The sequence below is a fragment of the Dromaius novaehollandiae genome, chromosome 18 (assembly GCF_036370855.1).
Source record: "Dromaius novaehollandiae isolate bDroNov1 chromosome 18, bDroNov1.hap1, whole genome shotgun sequence".
NCBI classification, from domain to species: domain Eukaryota; kingdom Metazoa; phylum Chordata; class Aves; order Casuariiformes; family Dromaiidae; genus Dromaius; species Dromaius novaehollandiae.
The window spans coordinates 12,987,517-13,005,779 of record NC_088115.1 but is presented as its reverse complement, the minus strand read 5'-3'; the positions used below and the strand labels follow the sequence as shown (position 1 = coordinate 13,005,779).

The 18,263-nt window shown below is 38.2% G+C and overlaps 1 protein-coding gene across 6 annotated transcripts in view; it reads right to left on the bottom strand.

Moving 5' to 3' along the window:
• HELZ (helicase with zinc finger) overlaps window positions 1-18,263 on the bottom strand; it is a 93,915-nt gene that overhangs the window by 5,765 nt on the left and 69,887 nt on the right. For all 6 annotated transcript variants that reach the window (XM_064522747.1, XM_064522749.1, XM_064522748.1 and 3 more), the window contains 9 exons: window positions 16,336-16,540; window positions 12,103-12,154; window positions 11,120-11,313; window positions 9,060-9,270; window positions 8,506-8,582; window positions 6,825-7,392; window positions 6,192-6,432; window positions 4,566-5,079; window positions 165-447 (listed from right to left, as the gene is read on the bottom strand). In XM_064522747.1, the coding sequence (XP_064378817.1) occupies window positions 165-447; window positions 4,566-5,079; window positions 6,192-6,432; window positions 6,825-7,392; window positions 8,506-8,582; window positions 9,060-9,270; window positions 11,120-11,313; window positions 12,103-12,154; window positions 16,336-16,540 (2,345 nt within the window). The remainder of the gene's footprint in view (window positions 1-164; window positions 448-4,565; window positions 5,080-6,191; window positions 6,433-6,824; window positions 7,393-8,505; window positions 8,583-9,059; window positions 9,271-11,119; window positions 11,314-12,102; window positions 12,155-16,335; window positions 16,541-18,263) is intronic.

Sequence of the window (18,263 nt, the reverse complement as noted above, 5' to 3'; positions counted from 1 at the left end):
ACACTAATAACGTGAAAATGCAGCAAATGCAACTACCGTAAGCAAACACTGATCTACCGGAACAATAAATGCTTTCAAAGGGCTTGTTGAGGTTAGGATCAAGATTTGAACAGACAGCAGAAGATCTCTGTGAACAGAGAAAACACGTGCCCATGGGTGCCTACCGAGGAGCTCGCGGGGCGGTGCGGGGCGGCCAGGGCCGGGGCCGGAGCTGGAGCCGGGGCCGGAGCCGTTGCATGGAATGTTTGGGAAAGGGGCGGCCGAGGAGGAGGTCACCCACAGCTCGGGGGGCGAGTAGCTGAAAGAGGGCTGGGTACTGTGGTCCTGAAGCTCTTTACACTGACCAAGACTGTCTTGAGGAGTGCTTAATTCTTCAGAACAAGCCTGGACTGAACTAGAGGAAATTCTTCTTTGGTACAACGGCCTGCCTGGTCCTCTTGGTTCATACTGCAAAGAAAAGAAGAAAAAAGACCTTTTGTTCCTTTTATTCATGCAACAAATGCCATTCTTCCACAGTTTTGCATATAAATCTACCCGCTATTACGTCTCACCAAAAAAAACAAAAACCAAAAAACAATCCAAACGCAAAACTCATTGCATATACAAAAAAATCTAATACATTTCTAGCGGTCTGTTGTACACAACCATGTATTTTAGTCATATAAAACAGAAAGGAAGTACAAACAGCTTCAATTGCATTTCCTCAATTCTTATCAACCTTTTTATCTTCACACCTTACACTCCCATGTAGGAGATACCTACCAACGCAGGGAGGAGAAAGATGCCCCGCATTTACGAATGAGGTAAAGGGAACACAGAAACATACAGGAGCAAGGGAAAGTGTTCAGTTACGACAGAAAGAGAAAAAAAGGCGTCTCTGGCTTTTAATTTCCAAAGGGTAACTAAATGAAGGACTTGCATACCAGGGTTTGGGCTAGTATGGTATCGCAGCTGTACGCTGCCTTTTGCACATGTACACGCGGCACAAGTGCTCAGTGAAACGGATCCTCTCAGGAGGAATAATGAAAAGAACCTGAAACCGCAGAAATTAGTTGCTCCCACAAATCCCGCAGCTCGTGTAGACAAAAGGGCAGGAGATCCTGCGGGCTTTAAGAGTTCCGATTTAAGGAACCTCTAAACCTTCTCAAGATTCAAGGCAAGCCCATCGTATTAATTTTTTTTTGTTTAAATGAACCAGTTGTTGCTTCCTTCTGCACTGCACTACCAAGAGTGCGAATGAAGGAAAAGTCATTGAAGTAGATCTATACTTGGTAAAAGGAAAAGTAAACATCCTAATGAAATGTCATAAAACATTAGCCAAGCACATACAAAAGAACTTGCTTGCAATGCCCCATAGCTGTTATTATATCATCCACAAAAACAGAGAGAGCAAAAAAAGAGCGCAGGAAAGAAACTGTAAGATCTCATTACAGCTGCCACATTATGATGATGCATCAGTAAAACGGCCCTCAGATCTCCCGTCACTGCATTCTCTCGAAGATGCTCGTTAAAAACAAAAACAAAACACACAAGTTACAGCCTAAAGGTCAGAAGTCTAAAGGTATCCTTTTTATTGAGCCGAATGGGTAGTTTCACATTTTTGATAAGCAATTAGGAAGTTATCAAAGTTCTGGACCCTGCAATACAGAGCAGAGTAAGTTAAGAATTGCCTTTGATATGCAGTTCAGACCAGCTTTGACTGTCTGCACACAAAAGCTTATAAATACTGATCTAGAAAACAGTTTAATACGGAAAAGATGACAACAATGTTTCAAGAAGGAATAACACATACTGTCGCTTCTCTGTCTTTAGTTTGTTTTCTATTATAAATTATGTCAAAGGAGGTTATCAGCAGTTTTAGAGCTTTTTTCACTTTTATACCAAAAGATACCTACTCAAACGCTTCATTATTTTAAAGGCCACTCTTGGTCCTCATCACAAAATTATTTCAGAACATGCTTAACCTGAAGCAAGAAATCCTACAGGTATAGACAAAACTAACCGCATTTTAAAATAAAGTGATTCTCACAACGCTTTTCTTAACAGTGGTGATTAACAGATTGGAATTGAAGGTGTACTAGAGGGTGCAGCATTAGAGGTATGTAGAAACCAATATTGATTTACATGGGTACTGCAATATTTGCTAGGAGGATACTCCTGTGAGCGACATTCATATACAGGCTTTATATAGTTACACAGAGCTGTGGCAGATAGTATAAATAACCATTCACAATTCTTTCAAGGACATCATACCTTGCATGCAACTCTGAGTGAATTGCTTTTCAAATCATCTTTTATTTTGTAAAACCTGCAACCTCCCTGGTTTTAATCTATTAAAATGAATTTAAATGTGACTGAAGAGGCTTCTGAAGGCATGTAATCACTGGACATGCGTCAACAACTCTGTCTTCAAAAAATGTTAGTTGAATAACCTTCAAAATCCCACACTGCTTAAACTTAACGTAGCTTGTGAACTAACCACAGTATTCTCTGACAAGGTCATTTATACTTTGACTTACCTGCATGTATCCAAACCTAAAAAACCCTCTTCTCTTTAAATGTAATGTCTACTTTACTCCATTCTCTCTCATAGCATGTATATGACTAATCTATACATTCATGTAAAGAAACAAAGTTATATGCTAAATGTTACTGTGCAGATTTTTCCACATTTAAGCACCTAACATCTACTGAAATAAACTGGAGTTAGCAGAGTTAGCACCCCACAAACTCCTTGACTTTGGCTAACATTAATTGAGAAGAGCTGTCCTCCCTGATTTCAAAAATTCTACATTTTCCATCATAAATTGATAAGCAGTCAGTTATTAGAAGCTCTAATGGTTAGAAACACTAATGTTTCATAAATGGTTTCAATGAATAATAAAAATTTCAGAAACATAAGACATTTCTTCAGAATACAGTAAGCTATATATTTCAAAATAAGAATATTTTTGTAATGTCATATAGAAAACTAATTATGAAATTCTGGATTCGAAATGGGTTTTAAAATATTAACAGCCATTACACCTCCCCTGAAACCTGCCCCATATGAGGAATCTCTGTTAAAAATACAACAGAGACTGCGTTTTGACTTTATGTATTCAGTTCTATCCACGAGCTGAACCAGATCTCTCAGAAACTTTGCAAGTCTCTCTCTTTTAGCACTTTTACAGCATTTGGCATTTATGTCACATATTTTGAAAGGAAGAAGAAATAAGAACTAAAATGAATTTGCACTAATTACATAAAGACTCACTCTATTTGTCTTCAGATAGCAGGAGCTGTCAGAAACTCTGTCGGAATATTTATTAGTTTATTACTGCTGAAGAGCCATTGTTCTTATGTCCCGCTGTACTGATGCATTAACTGTTGTCACAAAGTATTAGATTTTATACAGGGTGGTGTGGTTTAATGGACTGAGACACAGAATTCCTAAATGTCTATAAAACCAAATCTTACTACAGCTCTAGCTAGGACTTTGAGGACTCTGTTAACCTCTCTGAATCTGTAAAAGACAGAAATTTGTAAAATACAGTAGAATTCAATTTTAGATGTTTCGCTCAGACACAGAAGAATTAAGATCTTTTCTACTTCAGAAATCAAAAGACAATGAAATATGTATTATATGGGATAGCGATGAGCAGAGATGCCACGGCTAGTGCAAAAACCTGGACAAAAACATATCAGCGGACAAGCCACTTAACTTCACGTAGAAATAGTGGATCGCATGCAGTCAGTTTAAAACTACCTGAGAATACTCATTCTGGCATTCCTGCAGCGCAACCTGGCCGTTGCCTGCATATAACTAAATGTCCGCATATCGCACTCCTTAGCACTCTGCTTTCCAAAAGGGATTAATAATTCCTGTTCAAAACCTGACGTGAACCAGCTGCATGCACTTGCATAGTCCGCATCCCATAACACACATCTCCGGCACGCAGAACAACAAAGAGCGACAGCGACAGAGCCAGCTCTGGTATGGCAGGGTTCGTGCTGGACCCACATTCATGCTACACAGCTGGATTTCTAATGCTCTGAGCCCCCTCAAATTATAGGATGGCTTTACAATGAATCAGGTCAGACTTGGTGGGATTCATTATATCAGATTTTGTACCATGTAAAAGCAACTGCACTGCTTCTTGTCTTAAGTTAGTATGAAAAGTAACACACCCACATTCACACTGTTTTAATACTGAGCCAACTGGACAGCTGGTTCAAGCCGACTTTCCAGCAAGCCATTGAAAATGTTTTCACCTGGGGCATGGTTAATTTGCACTCCAGGTAAATGACCTGCAGATAACTGAGCAATGATTGCAAAAACTTCTGAGTAACATTCTGAAAGCTGAGACCTACCGCTTAGTACAGAAAATGTTGTACCTGCAGGGATGAGAACTGCAAATGTACATAGGATGAACTGAGAAGACATAGGGAAAAATTTTACCTCAGAGGAATTTCCAGCAGGAGTTTTTAATACGTGAGGTATTTTGCACTCTCGATCACTTCAAAATATAATTTCATAATAAAATGACACCACACAAATGCATAAGTAGACAAAAACCCCCTACCTCTTCTAAGCTGTGGAGCGAAGAAGCAGATACTGCTCGAGATGTGAGTGGATGAAATGGCTCCTGACCAACTGCATGCTGATGATTCTGTATTTGTATAAAAGGGTTTTGCTGTGATCTATGGGGCAATGGAGGTATACCATAATGAAAGCCCTGCCCCATTAGGTGATTCTGCTGTAGGTTAGCATAAGTCCATGATCCATCAGGTTGCAGGTATTTCAAGGGAGATGGGGTTATATGTTCAGATGGCATTGAGAAAGGGGGATTGTATATTTGGGGTAAATGCTGCTGAAATGCTGGGTTACTGGGTATTTCAATGTCTCTGTTGTTTTCAGTGAAGTTAGGAAAGTGACCACTGTGATTAGAGTTGCAGGAAGGAGAAGGGAGTGCTGGTGGGCTTCTGGGCTGAACTTGTCTGTATTGCAACAGTCTTGACTGAGGGGGTGGCATTTCAGCTAAGTCCCGACTTTCACTTTGATCACGGTGTGACAGTTCTCTGAGCAAATCCTGGAATCTGTATTGACAGAACAAATGTTATCAAGAAAACGAAAAAAAAAGGTGTTTTGCTAGAAATCCACTCTTTTTGAGGTTGAGAAAACTTCAAGCACAAAACATTGAATTTAAATTTAAATATCATCTTTGAGCTTACTGACCCTAACTTCAAAGGATATGACTGTGAGCAATCAGAAGTTAGGCACAAGAGGATTAATTGGATAAAATACCTACCTGAATCATCTCAAAGTTATAAGAACTCAAGATTTTCTTTTCAGTCGGAAGAATCAAGTTTTTGTTATCTCTTAAAAGACAACTAAGGTAAGGATTTCCGGCTTTATTATACAAAGTGAAAAACTTCAAGTAGTTAAAGAAAACTTTAACCCCTTAAAAGGCAAAAGAACAGAACAATCAAGGATTTCCCTCACTTGTAGAATACATGTCCAAGCTTCTTCAAAAGGCTGAGGATGTTCAATTCAGCACATTATGGAGTCAGATAAGAAAGCATTTGGAGGCTTTACCATGGCTATAACAGCTCAGATGGAAAATAAGCATAGTGGAAGATGACAGTAATCAGAGAAAATTTTAAAATCTAGCCATTATAATATATGCGAATAAAGTTGATGATCACAGGTATCATTTTCCTGTTTATGTTCAACAGCTTCATTTCTGTCTAATAATGCTACATCCCAAAACTAAGCAGATTTTTTTAAACCAGCAAAGGCTTTTTAAAAAGGAAGAAAAGTTTAGGCTCACTGGGGAAGAGTGTTGGGAGGGGGGCAGTTGTTGTGTTTGGCTTTTGTAAGCACAGAATTCTAATATTGCTACTTTTATTACTAATTCAATTTGAAGAATTCTCAACTTACCACGCTTTAAACTACACCCAGATGCTTCTTTATAAACACTACAGGGCTGTTACTCTCTATCCACTCTCTACCTCATAAATACAGCACTGAGAAACTCCATAAATCTATTTTTTCCACTACAGCTTTACTGCCCAATACACTAACAAAGTATAACTGCCTACTATTTTAACCCTTGTAACAACAGCAGGACTTTGTAGTACCTTTAAGTTACAGATAACGTGCCACTGTTCAATTTTATAGAAATGCTAATGATTCAGTAAAGGAATACCTTGTATATGTTGCCTCTGTTTCATCTTCTGTGTTACTGGCAAGTTTCCAGTTTGCCCTAACTTGCTGCTGTTGATGCAATCCAATGGGCTGCTGGGGAAGATGTGGTAGGTGAGGATGGTGATGGTGTTGATATGGAATACTGCCTTGACTGAGATAGGCATTGTGTTCATTCCACTGCTGCAACCTGGCTTGTTGCTGCTGCCTTATTGTTTCCAAAGCTACATTTCCATGCATGCGATCTGTAAGAAACATATATATACGTATACATAAAAAAAAAAAAAATTATCAAATGCTCCTTTTTAAAGATCTTGCTGTCACACCCCCCCCCCTTTTTTTTTTTTTTTTTTACAGTGTATTCCAGGGCCTGTTATATACTAACTGCATTCCAGTGCATAACCTGGTTATTTAAATCATACAGAAAATCCTATAAACATGAATCTTTTAAGAAAGTGCTGAATATTCAAACATGCCTTAAGCAGCAAATTATGCTCAATGATATTACTTATGGAAACTAACCCAACAATGACCCAATTCACAGCAATATGCCTGGAAAGGTAAATACCTTCTTCAGTTTTGCCACAGGGTAATCAGAATTGCACAGTCTGAATTTAACTAAAGAAGGGTCACCTACCTAGGGTGTCCCCTATGGGCATTCCTGATGGATTCTCTTCAATGAAGCTGTTCAAGTGGGTTGGCAGAACTGGGTTGTGCTGTGCAATAGGCCTCAAAGGATTACTGACTTCTTGTAACATAGGTGGGGGGTGTTGTTCTGAAATCACAGCATCTACAGCAGGAGAATGTGGTCGGTGGGGAACTGGGTTATTAAAAAAAGACTGGCTGGGGCCTGCCTGGTAAGCAGGGGAAAGCTGCGAAGGTTGTGGAGGCTGCTGATTCAAATGATTATGCTGCTGAACTACCTGGCTTTGCTGGGGTGGCAATTGGTTTTGTTGTTCAGGTAAATGATTTTGTTGTTGAGTTAAAAGGTTTTGCTGCTGTTGCAGAGGATATGGCTGCCTTGGTATCTGTGAGAGGTGCTGGAAGTGGCGACTGGGAACAGGATACTGGGAGTGGGGAGGGGTGAGATGGAGATTCAGCTGCCTGGGGTTAAGATTATCTTTGCGATGAAATTTAGCATTAGGATAACCAACGCTGGAACGTGACTCCGGGCTTCTATTATGAGAATTTGCTTCCAAGTCAACCTAGAAAGAGAAGATGGAAAAACTTTGAAAATTTACCTAAAAAAAGCAAAAAACCATGATAGTAATGAATAAATTCATTTAACAATGAATAAAGTTTATGAAACTTCTGTGGAGGGGGCACATTACATATCTTAGAACCACTCATTTGTTTATTTAAGAACAAATAAATTCTGCAGTAGTTTCCATCAACTTGTTTTAAATCCTTAATGTTTGCTCATGACTTTGATTTTTTTCCCTCTCTTGAAAGAAGGTAACTAATTCTACTACCGCTATTCTATTTAGTGAAAACTAAGAAAAAACTACTCAATACCTTCTCTTCAGGCTTCTATATGTAAACTGACATTCAAACACTGCCATCATCAAATCTCATTCTAGAGCTACTGTTGTTGCAGGGATGAATTACCAATAGCTTCCTTATGATCATCTCTAATTTAGCTAATTACAGGCAACTGTTAAGCCTTAAGCCTTTTGTTTTCATTTCTAGGACACTGACACCACATATTTAAAAGAAAAAGTAGTCCTTTATTTGTCCATTTTAGATTATCACTCCCTCTCATCATTCGCATCTCCATCCATAAGATTAATATTCTGTAGTCTACAGTCATTGCGAGCCTCTTCTCTTGCTCATCTTCATTCCTAGCAGAATTGTTTATCTCTAGTCATGCAACGTTTTAATTGAAATTTCCATTAATTCCTAAACATTCAAAAGACAACAGTATTCTGTTTTATTACATCATGTAAAAACTAATACACTTTAAAAACAGTTTAGGAACAAAAGGTTTTTTGCAAACACTTACTTGGTAGTGAAACCCCAACAATTGGTCTTTACCTCAACAAAGGGTTTAAAAAGTCAATTCTAGAATATTAACTTTTACTTCAACCCTGGGCAAGAAGAAAAGGGACCTAATGTCACTCCACACATATTAGAGATCAGTACTGATGGCTTATCATGGAACAGAAATGTTGCAACTATGACAGGAAGTCTTTGATAAAGAGGAATAAAACAAAGGTATATGAAGAGGTCAAAGAGAGATGGACAACATCTCTTCTCAAAAAGAACAGAAGAGTACCTAGAACAGAGGGAATATTACAGAAAAAACAAGGCAAATCAACCTGCTTGGATTCCACAGGTTTCTTCTCAGGTGTCCGAATTTTACTGATTTCAGGTCCAGAATTGTTTTCACTTTTACCTAAAAATGTTTAGCATATTAATTAACTAGTTTCAAGGGAAAATTATTATTTTTTCTTTGCTTTGTCAGACACAGAAAAGTTTAGAGTTATCAAAATAGCAGTTACAGAATAATAGAGAAATTTAATATAATTTACCCAAATAAAGCTTTTCCTTTAAACTCTGCGCTTTGTGCATTAATCATCGCTAAGCAGTTCTTTCAGCTTAACTGCAAACAACATCAGTAATAGTAATCACTGGACTGCAGAGCAGAAACAGACCAAATATAACCCCCCATACACTGCCTCTGATTACTTCCCTCCTCTGAACGTCACAGTATTTTAGATATTCTATTATGGCTAAACACAGTTTATTTCCCCAACTCCTTACACTCTTGCAGATCCCTCAATTTCACTTAAATTGAAAAAAAAAATTTCCTACTGAAATTTCCAACTTACTCAAAATAAAACTAATTTGCAATGGAATTTCCATGACTCACCATTTCGACTTTGTTCATGTTGCTCCTTGTCTTGATGCTGAAGCTGCTGCTGTTGTCCTATGCTAACTGGTGAGTGATGTCCCAGGCCATAAGGTATAGGAGACCCCCGCCCATGCGCCTGTAACAGGTTCATATTATATGCCATAGCTGCTTGATGAGTAATGATTCGAGGGTCAACTGCAAACCTACCCTGATACCCCGTCCATGGTACCTACATAATTAAAAAAAAAAAAAAAAAAAAGATGCAATCTGTCAAGGTATATTAAAGAACTAAAGTAACAAGCACATTGATATGAGATCATTAACAAGCAGTTTTCCATATATCAGATGACCTGACACCGTAACACATGGCTGTAGGTAATGCTGGAAAGGGAGAGCAGTAAGGGCAGGCCTAGCAGCAAGGGGCAACACAGAAGAAGATTTTGGAGGATTACCCTGGGCAGAAATGCTGGGAGGACACCCACCATTCTTGTTTCAGTGTTTTCAAGAAAAAAGAGAAAAGATTGATGAACAAACCCTATTTCAATAAATTTTATATTCACTTCTCTAAACAAATAGAAGTGGGCGAAATTAAATAAAACAGATCAAAAAGAAATCATTTTATCTTATATGTACATAATCATATTTTAATTCCTACTTGTTTTAAGCAAACATCTTCCAAGCAATTCTTTTTTTAAATTACTATTTGTCCTTGAAATGTGCACTTTGAACTTTAGCTTTAGGCTACTATTCCATCTGTACAATCTCAAATCATCTCCAATAAGTTTCTTTCTAAAGGAAGTCATCTCATTAGTACCTCAATCTTCCCACTTAATCATATAAAAATCCATCCTCAGGGAAGGTGAGCTTAAAATACTTATTTTTCATACATTTTTTTTGATTGGAAATACATAAAAATACATTACCCCTTAAAATAAAACAGAAATTTCTAAATTATCTTGGTTTGATATTAATATAATGTGAGCAAGCACGACAAAGATACAGCTGCTGGCCTTCTCATTGCATTTAAATTTATCCATCGAATTCAGATTTCTGGTAAGCTAGGAAAAAGGAAAATTACATGACCTAGCAAAGAAAACCAATCTATTGCTGCCAGCTGATCTAAGACACTAACCGAAACCAGGAGTTCTTAACGGCAAGTCCCAATACAGCAACCATAAGCTAAACTTCCATAGAGGACTTCTGTAACTACTGAAAAATAAATGAACTAAGCAAAACTCTAAGCAGAAGCTTAGGATTCTGGATGGTATATCTGGATGACATATACAACCCGTGTGTGGGTTCGATGTCCTCCCCAGAGTCTTCAGGAGTTGCGTACCATGCATACATGTTACTCCACACAACATTACTTCTGTAGCCTTTGTTCCTTCCTCCCTGCTTTCCTCCCAGAATATGTGACTGTGAGTATCAGAAATAAATCAGAGGCTGCTTCTTCAATTTGTGTAAGTTTTGTTGGGATAGTTTTATTTGTAATACAAAATTCCATATTTAATGTAGTCTAAGAGGTCTGATTAAGTGCCATAGAGAAAGCGATCAGAGAGGAATCAGATTCGCTGTGACGTTCTGGAAGGGAAAAACATTCCACTATGCTTATTCTTCACATCACTTCACTTCAGATACCTTACATTCAGACATCTACGGTCAAAGCTGGTCATTTAAACTGTATGAAGTCAATAAAGAGAAATCAGCTTCATCAGAATCACCTACGTCTCTCCAATGATTAAGTAGAAGACTAGGCAATTAATTCAGATGCAGATATCTCAAGTCAGATGAGACAGATCCCACTGGTGTGTCTATACCTACAGCTGAAAAAACCCCACCAAATGGCATTAACATGAAATTGCTTTTAAGCTACCTAGTGTTATTTGTGGGAGCAATGTTTTTAAGTCCTCATTTTCTGGTGGTCTTTTGTACAGCCACTCCTAGAGCTAGCTAAGCCCATGTATTTGAACTGAAGTGCTGGAAAACTTTGCAAAATATTCACTAACTGATCTTGCCATTCATTTTTATACATACAATAAATGGATCAAAAAAAGAAAAAAAGAAAAAAGAATTCTTACAGGCAAAGGCACAGACATGACCATGTTTCCTCCATAGACAGCAGGTACGTAAAGAATACTTGTCCCAGTGTGTGGATCTATCCTTTGAACAGGACTTGGAGATTTCCCCAGGTTGGGGTGAGGTCCCAGAGGAGGAGGGGGAGGAGTATATGCTCGGATAGGATTTCCAATTAGGACAGAAGGGTTGGGCTGAACTGAAAAATAAAGAAGATATAAACAGAAAAAGAATATGAAGATCATCTATTTCTTCATCTCCTTTTTCATCCTAATAGCATTTATCTTTACAAAGCATGAGGGCAACTCTCATTACAGGATAGGTCTGATATAGACAGAAAAAGCATTAATCATATAGTAAAACCTGTATCCCATTTTAGAAATGTGAAAAGGCAGAAAATATGAGTTGAGATATAAAGAAACAGGTAGTTGGTAACTGTGTTAATAAAAGAGCATCCCAAACCAATAAAACATGCCAACAGTCACACAGAATTACCCTCCTTTCTTTAGCAGGGAAGATAAGCTTTAAATGAATGTGTTTTAAATTAACTTAACAAAAGCATTAAGCTGTTAGATGCTACCTTGCAAAAGTACTACCAGTAATATCTGATATATGAAAGCACAATATAAGTCCAAAATATATGATATAACAGCGCAGGCATATACTGTTGTAACTTTTATAGTGCGAATATACCAGTACAGTATTTTATATCATGAATTTCAAACACAACCATTTTTAACAGGCCAATGCCTATGCTGTGACAAGGCTCTAAAGTCAGTGTGAGCAACACCTGCAAAAGGATAGCCTGGGAAATACCTAATGTCTACTTACCAGCCTGTAATATGTTTCCCAAATGCACACAAGAAGTAAATGGCTTTCAAACAGAGAACAAACCAGATACTCAATTCATGTTGAATTACTATCTACTTCACTGAAGCCCAACCAGCAAAAGCTCGGAGGAATTCCTCCAGTAACAGCAGATACTTACCAATTCCATCAGGTGGGAAATGGTCATTCTGGTTATGATGATGGACCTTGCCCTTTAAAGGGAAAAATAATGATAATAATGAAGTTTTGCAGACTTAACGTAAAGCAAAGCATCTTTATTTCAACTGAACACTATAACTGAATTAAATACAAAGAAGGGTTTGAAAGAAATTAAGCTAAACATTTTATCTTTATGCATTCAACTGTGCAATTCCATCACCTGACTATGAATTCACAAAGTTGGATATTAAATACCACTAACTCAATTAACCCATGGGTCATTATCAGGAATTCTGGGGACACTGCCTCCCTGCAGGGTCTTCTGTTCACCTTCATGCACTAAGGCCTGTTTAAAGATACAAGAACAGTTACAGCGAGCTGCTTCGGGTTTCCTTTCTCACCCTCTTATCACCTGCTGTCTCAGTTTTTTAGGAGCAGCACCCAGTACCAACCCCAGAAGCAGGATCCAGCCATTCCTCCAGGCTCCAGCTCAACCTTGGATGCAAAGCAGCTGCCACCAGTTTTACTCAGCTGCTCACCCAGCCTCCTTCGCAATTGCCTCCCCACCCCATCTCCTGTATCTGCTTCTGCACCTCTACCCCTTGGTGACTGCCACCCAAGAAGTATAATATAGTAGAGTCAAGGACAAGCATACGCTGGGGAATCTGCTTTTCCTTGGTGAGTTGTACATGAGAAAGAAGGTTAACAGAGCTGAGTTATCCCTCCTACACTCTTACGAGTTTACAGCAGCAACTAAGTACCTAATATTCATAAAATGTGAGCACATATTCAAATGTCATATGCTCTTTAGTCATTTGCACAATGGGAATACCTTACTTAATCCAGACCTAAATACATTCACAAATTTAAAATAAATTTAAAAAGCCTTTGATGCTGCAAAACTTTTCTCTCCCAGGAGATAAGCCTAGGCAGTTTTCCAGAGGTCTGGGCAAATTAGTCAGGGTACACAGACAGGTGGTGTGACAATGCTGACTCACACACAAACTAGATTAACGAACTTGTCTCCGAATCTTCCCCCCTTTTTAAAAGTCAGTTATTGCAAAATAAAATAATAATTACTTTTCATTACAGTACTTAAATAAAAGAAGCCTGTTTATTCACTACAGAGAGCAAGATTCAAACTAAATCAAATCTTAGAGAAGTTACATGCCTTAAGAATCACCCATGGTTTATACAAGGCACTTCTGTATCTGTTTTGCCGTCAATTAGCATCTCGCAGTATGTATAAATGTCTACAAAATCTCTGTTCTACCTATGATACTTGTATTCTATAGTGGCCCTTTTTTTAAAACTGAAATAGCAAATCATTAGATAAGTTCAAAAGAAAAGTTGTCTTGTTGAACAGCAGCTTTAGCACGTAACCATATCAGATGGCTGAATATAAATCAACTGGGACCACTTCTGTGTTGGGGGAGGAAGATGCTGGCTTTGCTTTATCTTTTTCTTTTCTTTTCTTTTTTTTTTTTTTTAAATAGTTCTCATAGTTTAATGACTTTATAAAATCACTTGACAAGACCTTTGGAGTTATTGTCTCTCAAAGATTTCCACACCAAGGTTCATTTCCCTGTCAGTCTATAAAACAACTAAAGCAACGTAATTCAAGGCTTTTGCATCTAAGAAGGTTTGTGTGGAGTAGCCTACGCTGCAGATTTTCAACACAGTATTACTTGCCAGTATTCCTGGGAAGACAGTAACCATATGGGCCTCCGAGTCACTCAGCTTACTGCACCTCAAGATCTGCAGGGGAAGTTACCACGTTGGTGGCAAGCCAGAGCACGGGAGGATGCACTCAGCTTCCTCTAGGAACTTGCCCCACTTTCAGAGTCTAATTTGTCCCAAGATGCAGGCACCTAAGTTCAGGCAGTTACCAGCCTCATCACTCCCAAAATTCCCCTTTAGTCAACAGCTGGGAGAAGTGGGTATTCTCCACACACTTAATCAGACTTGTGGTCTTCACGGACTGCAAAAATGTCTCGGGCACTGACGCATCTCAATTACGTGCCTGAATCCGGACCAAAAAGCTGGAGTGCAGGCAGCAAGCAGTAGGTAGGCAGAACTGTATAAATCCAGAGCCTAATGCACTGTATGTTAACCACCCTGCGGTAAGCTCCAAGCTCAGAAAATCTTCAGTTCCCACAACATCACCTTTAATAAAGACTGTGCCTATCAAACTCCTCCCTCCTCCATGCACCTCCACTCTCCCCGGCCAGGCCACCCAAACGCGGGGGAAGGCGGAGGCCCCCTCCGACGCCACTGCTGGCAGGCACGCCGGCCCAGGAGCAAGCCAGCGTCCTGCTGCTGCTTGGCTCTCGGAGAGTGACAGCGACTAGACTGAAACTTTTTTCTTTTTTTAACTAATAAACAACAAAAAAGGTTGTGTCTTTAAACAGATCCAAGAGCAATTCTGCTGAATAAGAAGGTGCCATTTTTACAATATCACAGTTCACTGTGTATCAAAATTAAGCCCTGAGCTGTGTGGATGTCCATAAATTCACCACAAAACAGTGTATTTGGAGGCTGCTCTTCCCATTTTTTCCAGCGTAGAATACGTCAGCACTAGGTTTTCAGCCTTTTATCTTTTAATGCTAAATATCATAAGTAGGGAGCCTACGATGAGCAAAGCTAACCAACTGCTTTTAAAACGTCAGCAAAGGAAAGTGTATTGCTCATCATAACCATTTTCTGTATGTGTGTCAGTATTACCTGCTCACTTTAATTCTGCCATTCTGCATGCTAGCTGTCAATTACATTCAGAGGAAAGAGATTTTATTATAATTATGATATAGGTGGTTAAAACACTTCAGATCTTAAATTGAAATGGCAGTTTGAAAGTGTGTCTTCTGATTTCTACAGCACATGTGCTTAGTTTACTAACAAACTGGGAGAAAAATGTACGGAACTATTTGCAAGACTTCCACTTTTTTTTTTTTAATAAAAATTTACTATACTTGCATTTTCAAATATTTTCATTTTGTTTTAGGGAACAAAAATATTAATACATTCTGGTTTTATTATTAATTACAATGCATTCAAGGCTGAAGCACTCATGAACAATGAAAGAGCAGAAATGACTATTTAAGACAACAATAATTTTTTAATTTGTGGCTTTCTGTAAGCCTAGTGTTTTGACACATCACTAGCTGCTCTAGAAACCTGGTGTTTGTTTCAAAGAGCAATGCATCTTGACAAAGAAACATTCTCACAAAATCTCTTTTTGGAAGGACTGCCAAAGGGAAAGCCTCCCTTTTTGTACTGTCAAAACACCCTGTGGTAAAATTTTTTTTTAAATGATATAACCTGTAACAACAGAAAGCTATGGAAAACACATATTTCTTCCTTCTTGTATAACGGAATTCCTCACAAAGCTGACAACCTGCATTTCATCTCTATATACAAATTAAATAAAAGAACTGCATTTTGAAATAAATTTTAAAAATATTAAAATAGAATTGTTTACTAATATACCACAAAAACCAGCTCTAGAATTTAGCGTTACTCTTTACCATCTTGAGGAAGCAAAGAATGTATTTCCATCACTGCTTCACTCCCTTTTATGGAAGAGCTGAGAAAATTACTGCTGTGTGATGGACACACCTATATGCCCTCTTGATGCCAGTGAAATCTGGCCTTTTGAAGAATATTATTCCCAAACTAATCCCGAGAAAATACTGTACTACAATGTATTTTAATGAAATCAAATAATTATCTTACATAATATAAGCCACTGAATTTTACATGCGATTCTCAGATCAAACCAAATAACTTGTGGTTATTATTCTGTTTACTCCCTGGCACTGTTCGTGTCCATGTGTTGTCTGAGTCAGAGTGCAAGTTGCTTGGCACAGGGATCATCTCTTGTTCTCAGTTTTAAATTGGCTTATCTAACCAACGAGGCCAAGAGCCATGACTGAAGTTCCTCAGTGCCATTACAACACGGTAGATGAACAAGCCAAAGTGACCCAAGGCATATATTTTAGTAAGAGATCCAGGCTTGGCCAACCCCAAGGTATTGCCAAATACTGTGCTATAATAAAGACTAGAGCTTTCATTTGAAATTGCTGAGGATCCTTTCAGAATTTGCACTGATATCTAATTGCGTGGATGCAATTTTAAAACAACAGCTTGTCCAATAAACCTTTTATATCTTTTCTCAACAGACATTTCTATATTCACTTCCACTTCCTGACAAAATGCATTACCAGTGAACCTTTACCTTTGGTGGTGACTGCTGCTGTTTGGTGGTATTTGCTGAATGCTGATGTCGAAGAGCCCGGGGGATAAACTCAGGAGCCAGTGGGTTCAACACATACGTTTTCTTTAACTCCAAAGCTTCCAACTGAGCTTTGATCTGTTCAAATGTGATACCGTGAAGACTTTCATTCTCATGACATAGGGCAATAAACCTTTCCCAAAATTTCCTATGGAAACAATTTTCAGAAACAATAAAAAGGAGTAAGACTTAACAGCTGTTGTTAAAATTAAAGAGGATTTTATATAACTGAGTAGAGTTTTCATTTCTCCTGTAGCTCATTTTACACACCAGGCCATCAATCCAACAACTTAATCCATGCATCTGAATCCTATAGCCTAATGCAAAGCTCCCCAGTCATTTAAAAAGAGATGTACGGGTCTGTCTGTGCATATCAGATTGCAGCACTGGCTCTATATCACATTTAGTATTAATGCCATGGACAGCTCTAACTTAGAATTTTTCCTTGAAGACCAAAGAGAGCAAACAATGCTTAAAGTTTTGGAAAGCATGTGATTTATAGAATTTATTAAAGCTCAAAGAGTCACAGGGATTGCATAAGCTCCCAGTCCCAGAAGATGCCAAGAGTCTATGAATCTAGGCAGGTCACTGAATTTCAGCATCACAGATATCAAAGTTGAGATGCACTCTCAGAACTACTCTTGTGAAACACGGACAGAAGTACTTTGCAAAATATTAAGACTGGGATGAAGTAAATCCCAAAAGTATCCTGCTTAATTGAGGCAGGAAATCCGAGATGTTGAAGGTAGCTGTGTACTGTACCAATCAGCCTGTTTATTTCCCATAATAAAGCACAGGAAGGGACCAGCGACTGATGCTGCAAAGGTAGCAGGCTCTATTACTTAATGCTGCAAAGGCAGCAGGCTTACTCTGTTAAGTAAGGAGGAGAAATGGTGTGACTCAGGTTCATTTTGTTTCTCTAAGGAAATGAAAAAGATATTTTAAAAGATATTTAAATAAGGTCTGAAGATAGAAAAAAAATATTGAGCTGTTCTCTTCCAAAAAAATGAAGAGTAATGAAAGTTACTGAAAAAAAAGGATCAAAAAGACAAAGATCTTAAATGTATGTTTGACAATAAACTCCACCCCTTAGAGCCTCAACACAAATTAAAATTAAGTAACTGAAGAAAAAGTCCAAAACTTACAGCAAGCAAATAATTGCTAACAACCCAATACTGTCTAGTACACTACAAGATGTCGAATAAAACTTAAGGACGACATAATGTATTTCCACTATGCATAAACAATTTGTACAGAAACCAAGATAGTAATGGTGTTTGTCTCAGGTACCTTCACAGAGCTTTACAGAAACAGTAAAGCTCATTTTGTAGGTATCACATCAGTCCACACACATACAAGTGTTCTTTAAAAATTAAAGATTTTGTCCTTAAGAGCAAGAAAAAATTCTAGTTGACTCTTCAGTAATAAAGTGAGGCCAATAAGGGAGTGTGTTACTGCAGTGTTGTCTCCCCAAAAGCTGCAAAATGAGACATGGCTATATACTAATTTTAAGAGGAATGTCACATTTTGCAGAGTGGCTGTCATTTTTGAAGGAGAAGGAATATTTTTCTTGCAAGAACACTGTAATGTTATCGAGGTATTTAACAATTCAAAGTAGCCATCCCTCAAAGCCCATCTTCTGTTGTGATTTCATATAGGCAAACAACGCCCTCTTAAAGTTGAGTATGCAAGATGGCCCCTTTTCTGCATTGTGCTACAGGGCAAATGTACCTTACAAGGTTTTAAATGAGGATTTAAAACCAAAATGAAATATTTCATTGGGAGGCTTTAATGTTGGAACGCCCTCTGATTAATCAATTCAGTCGCCAAACCTACTGCCAAGTACCACAAATCCGCTGAGACTCATAGGC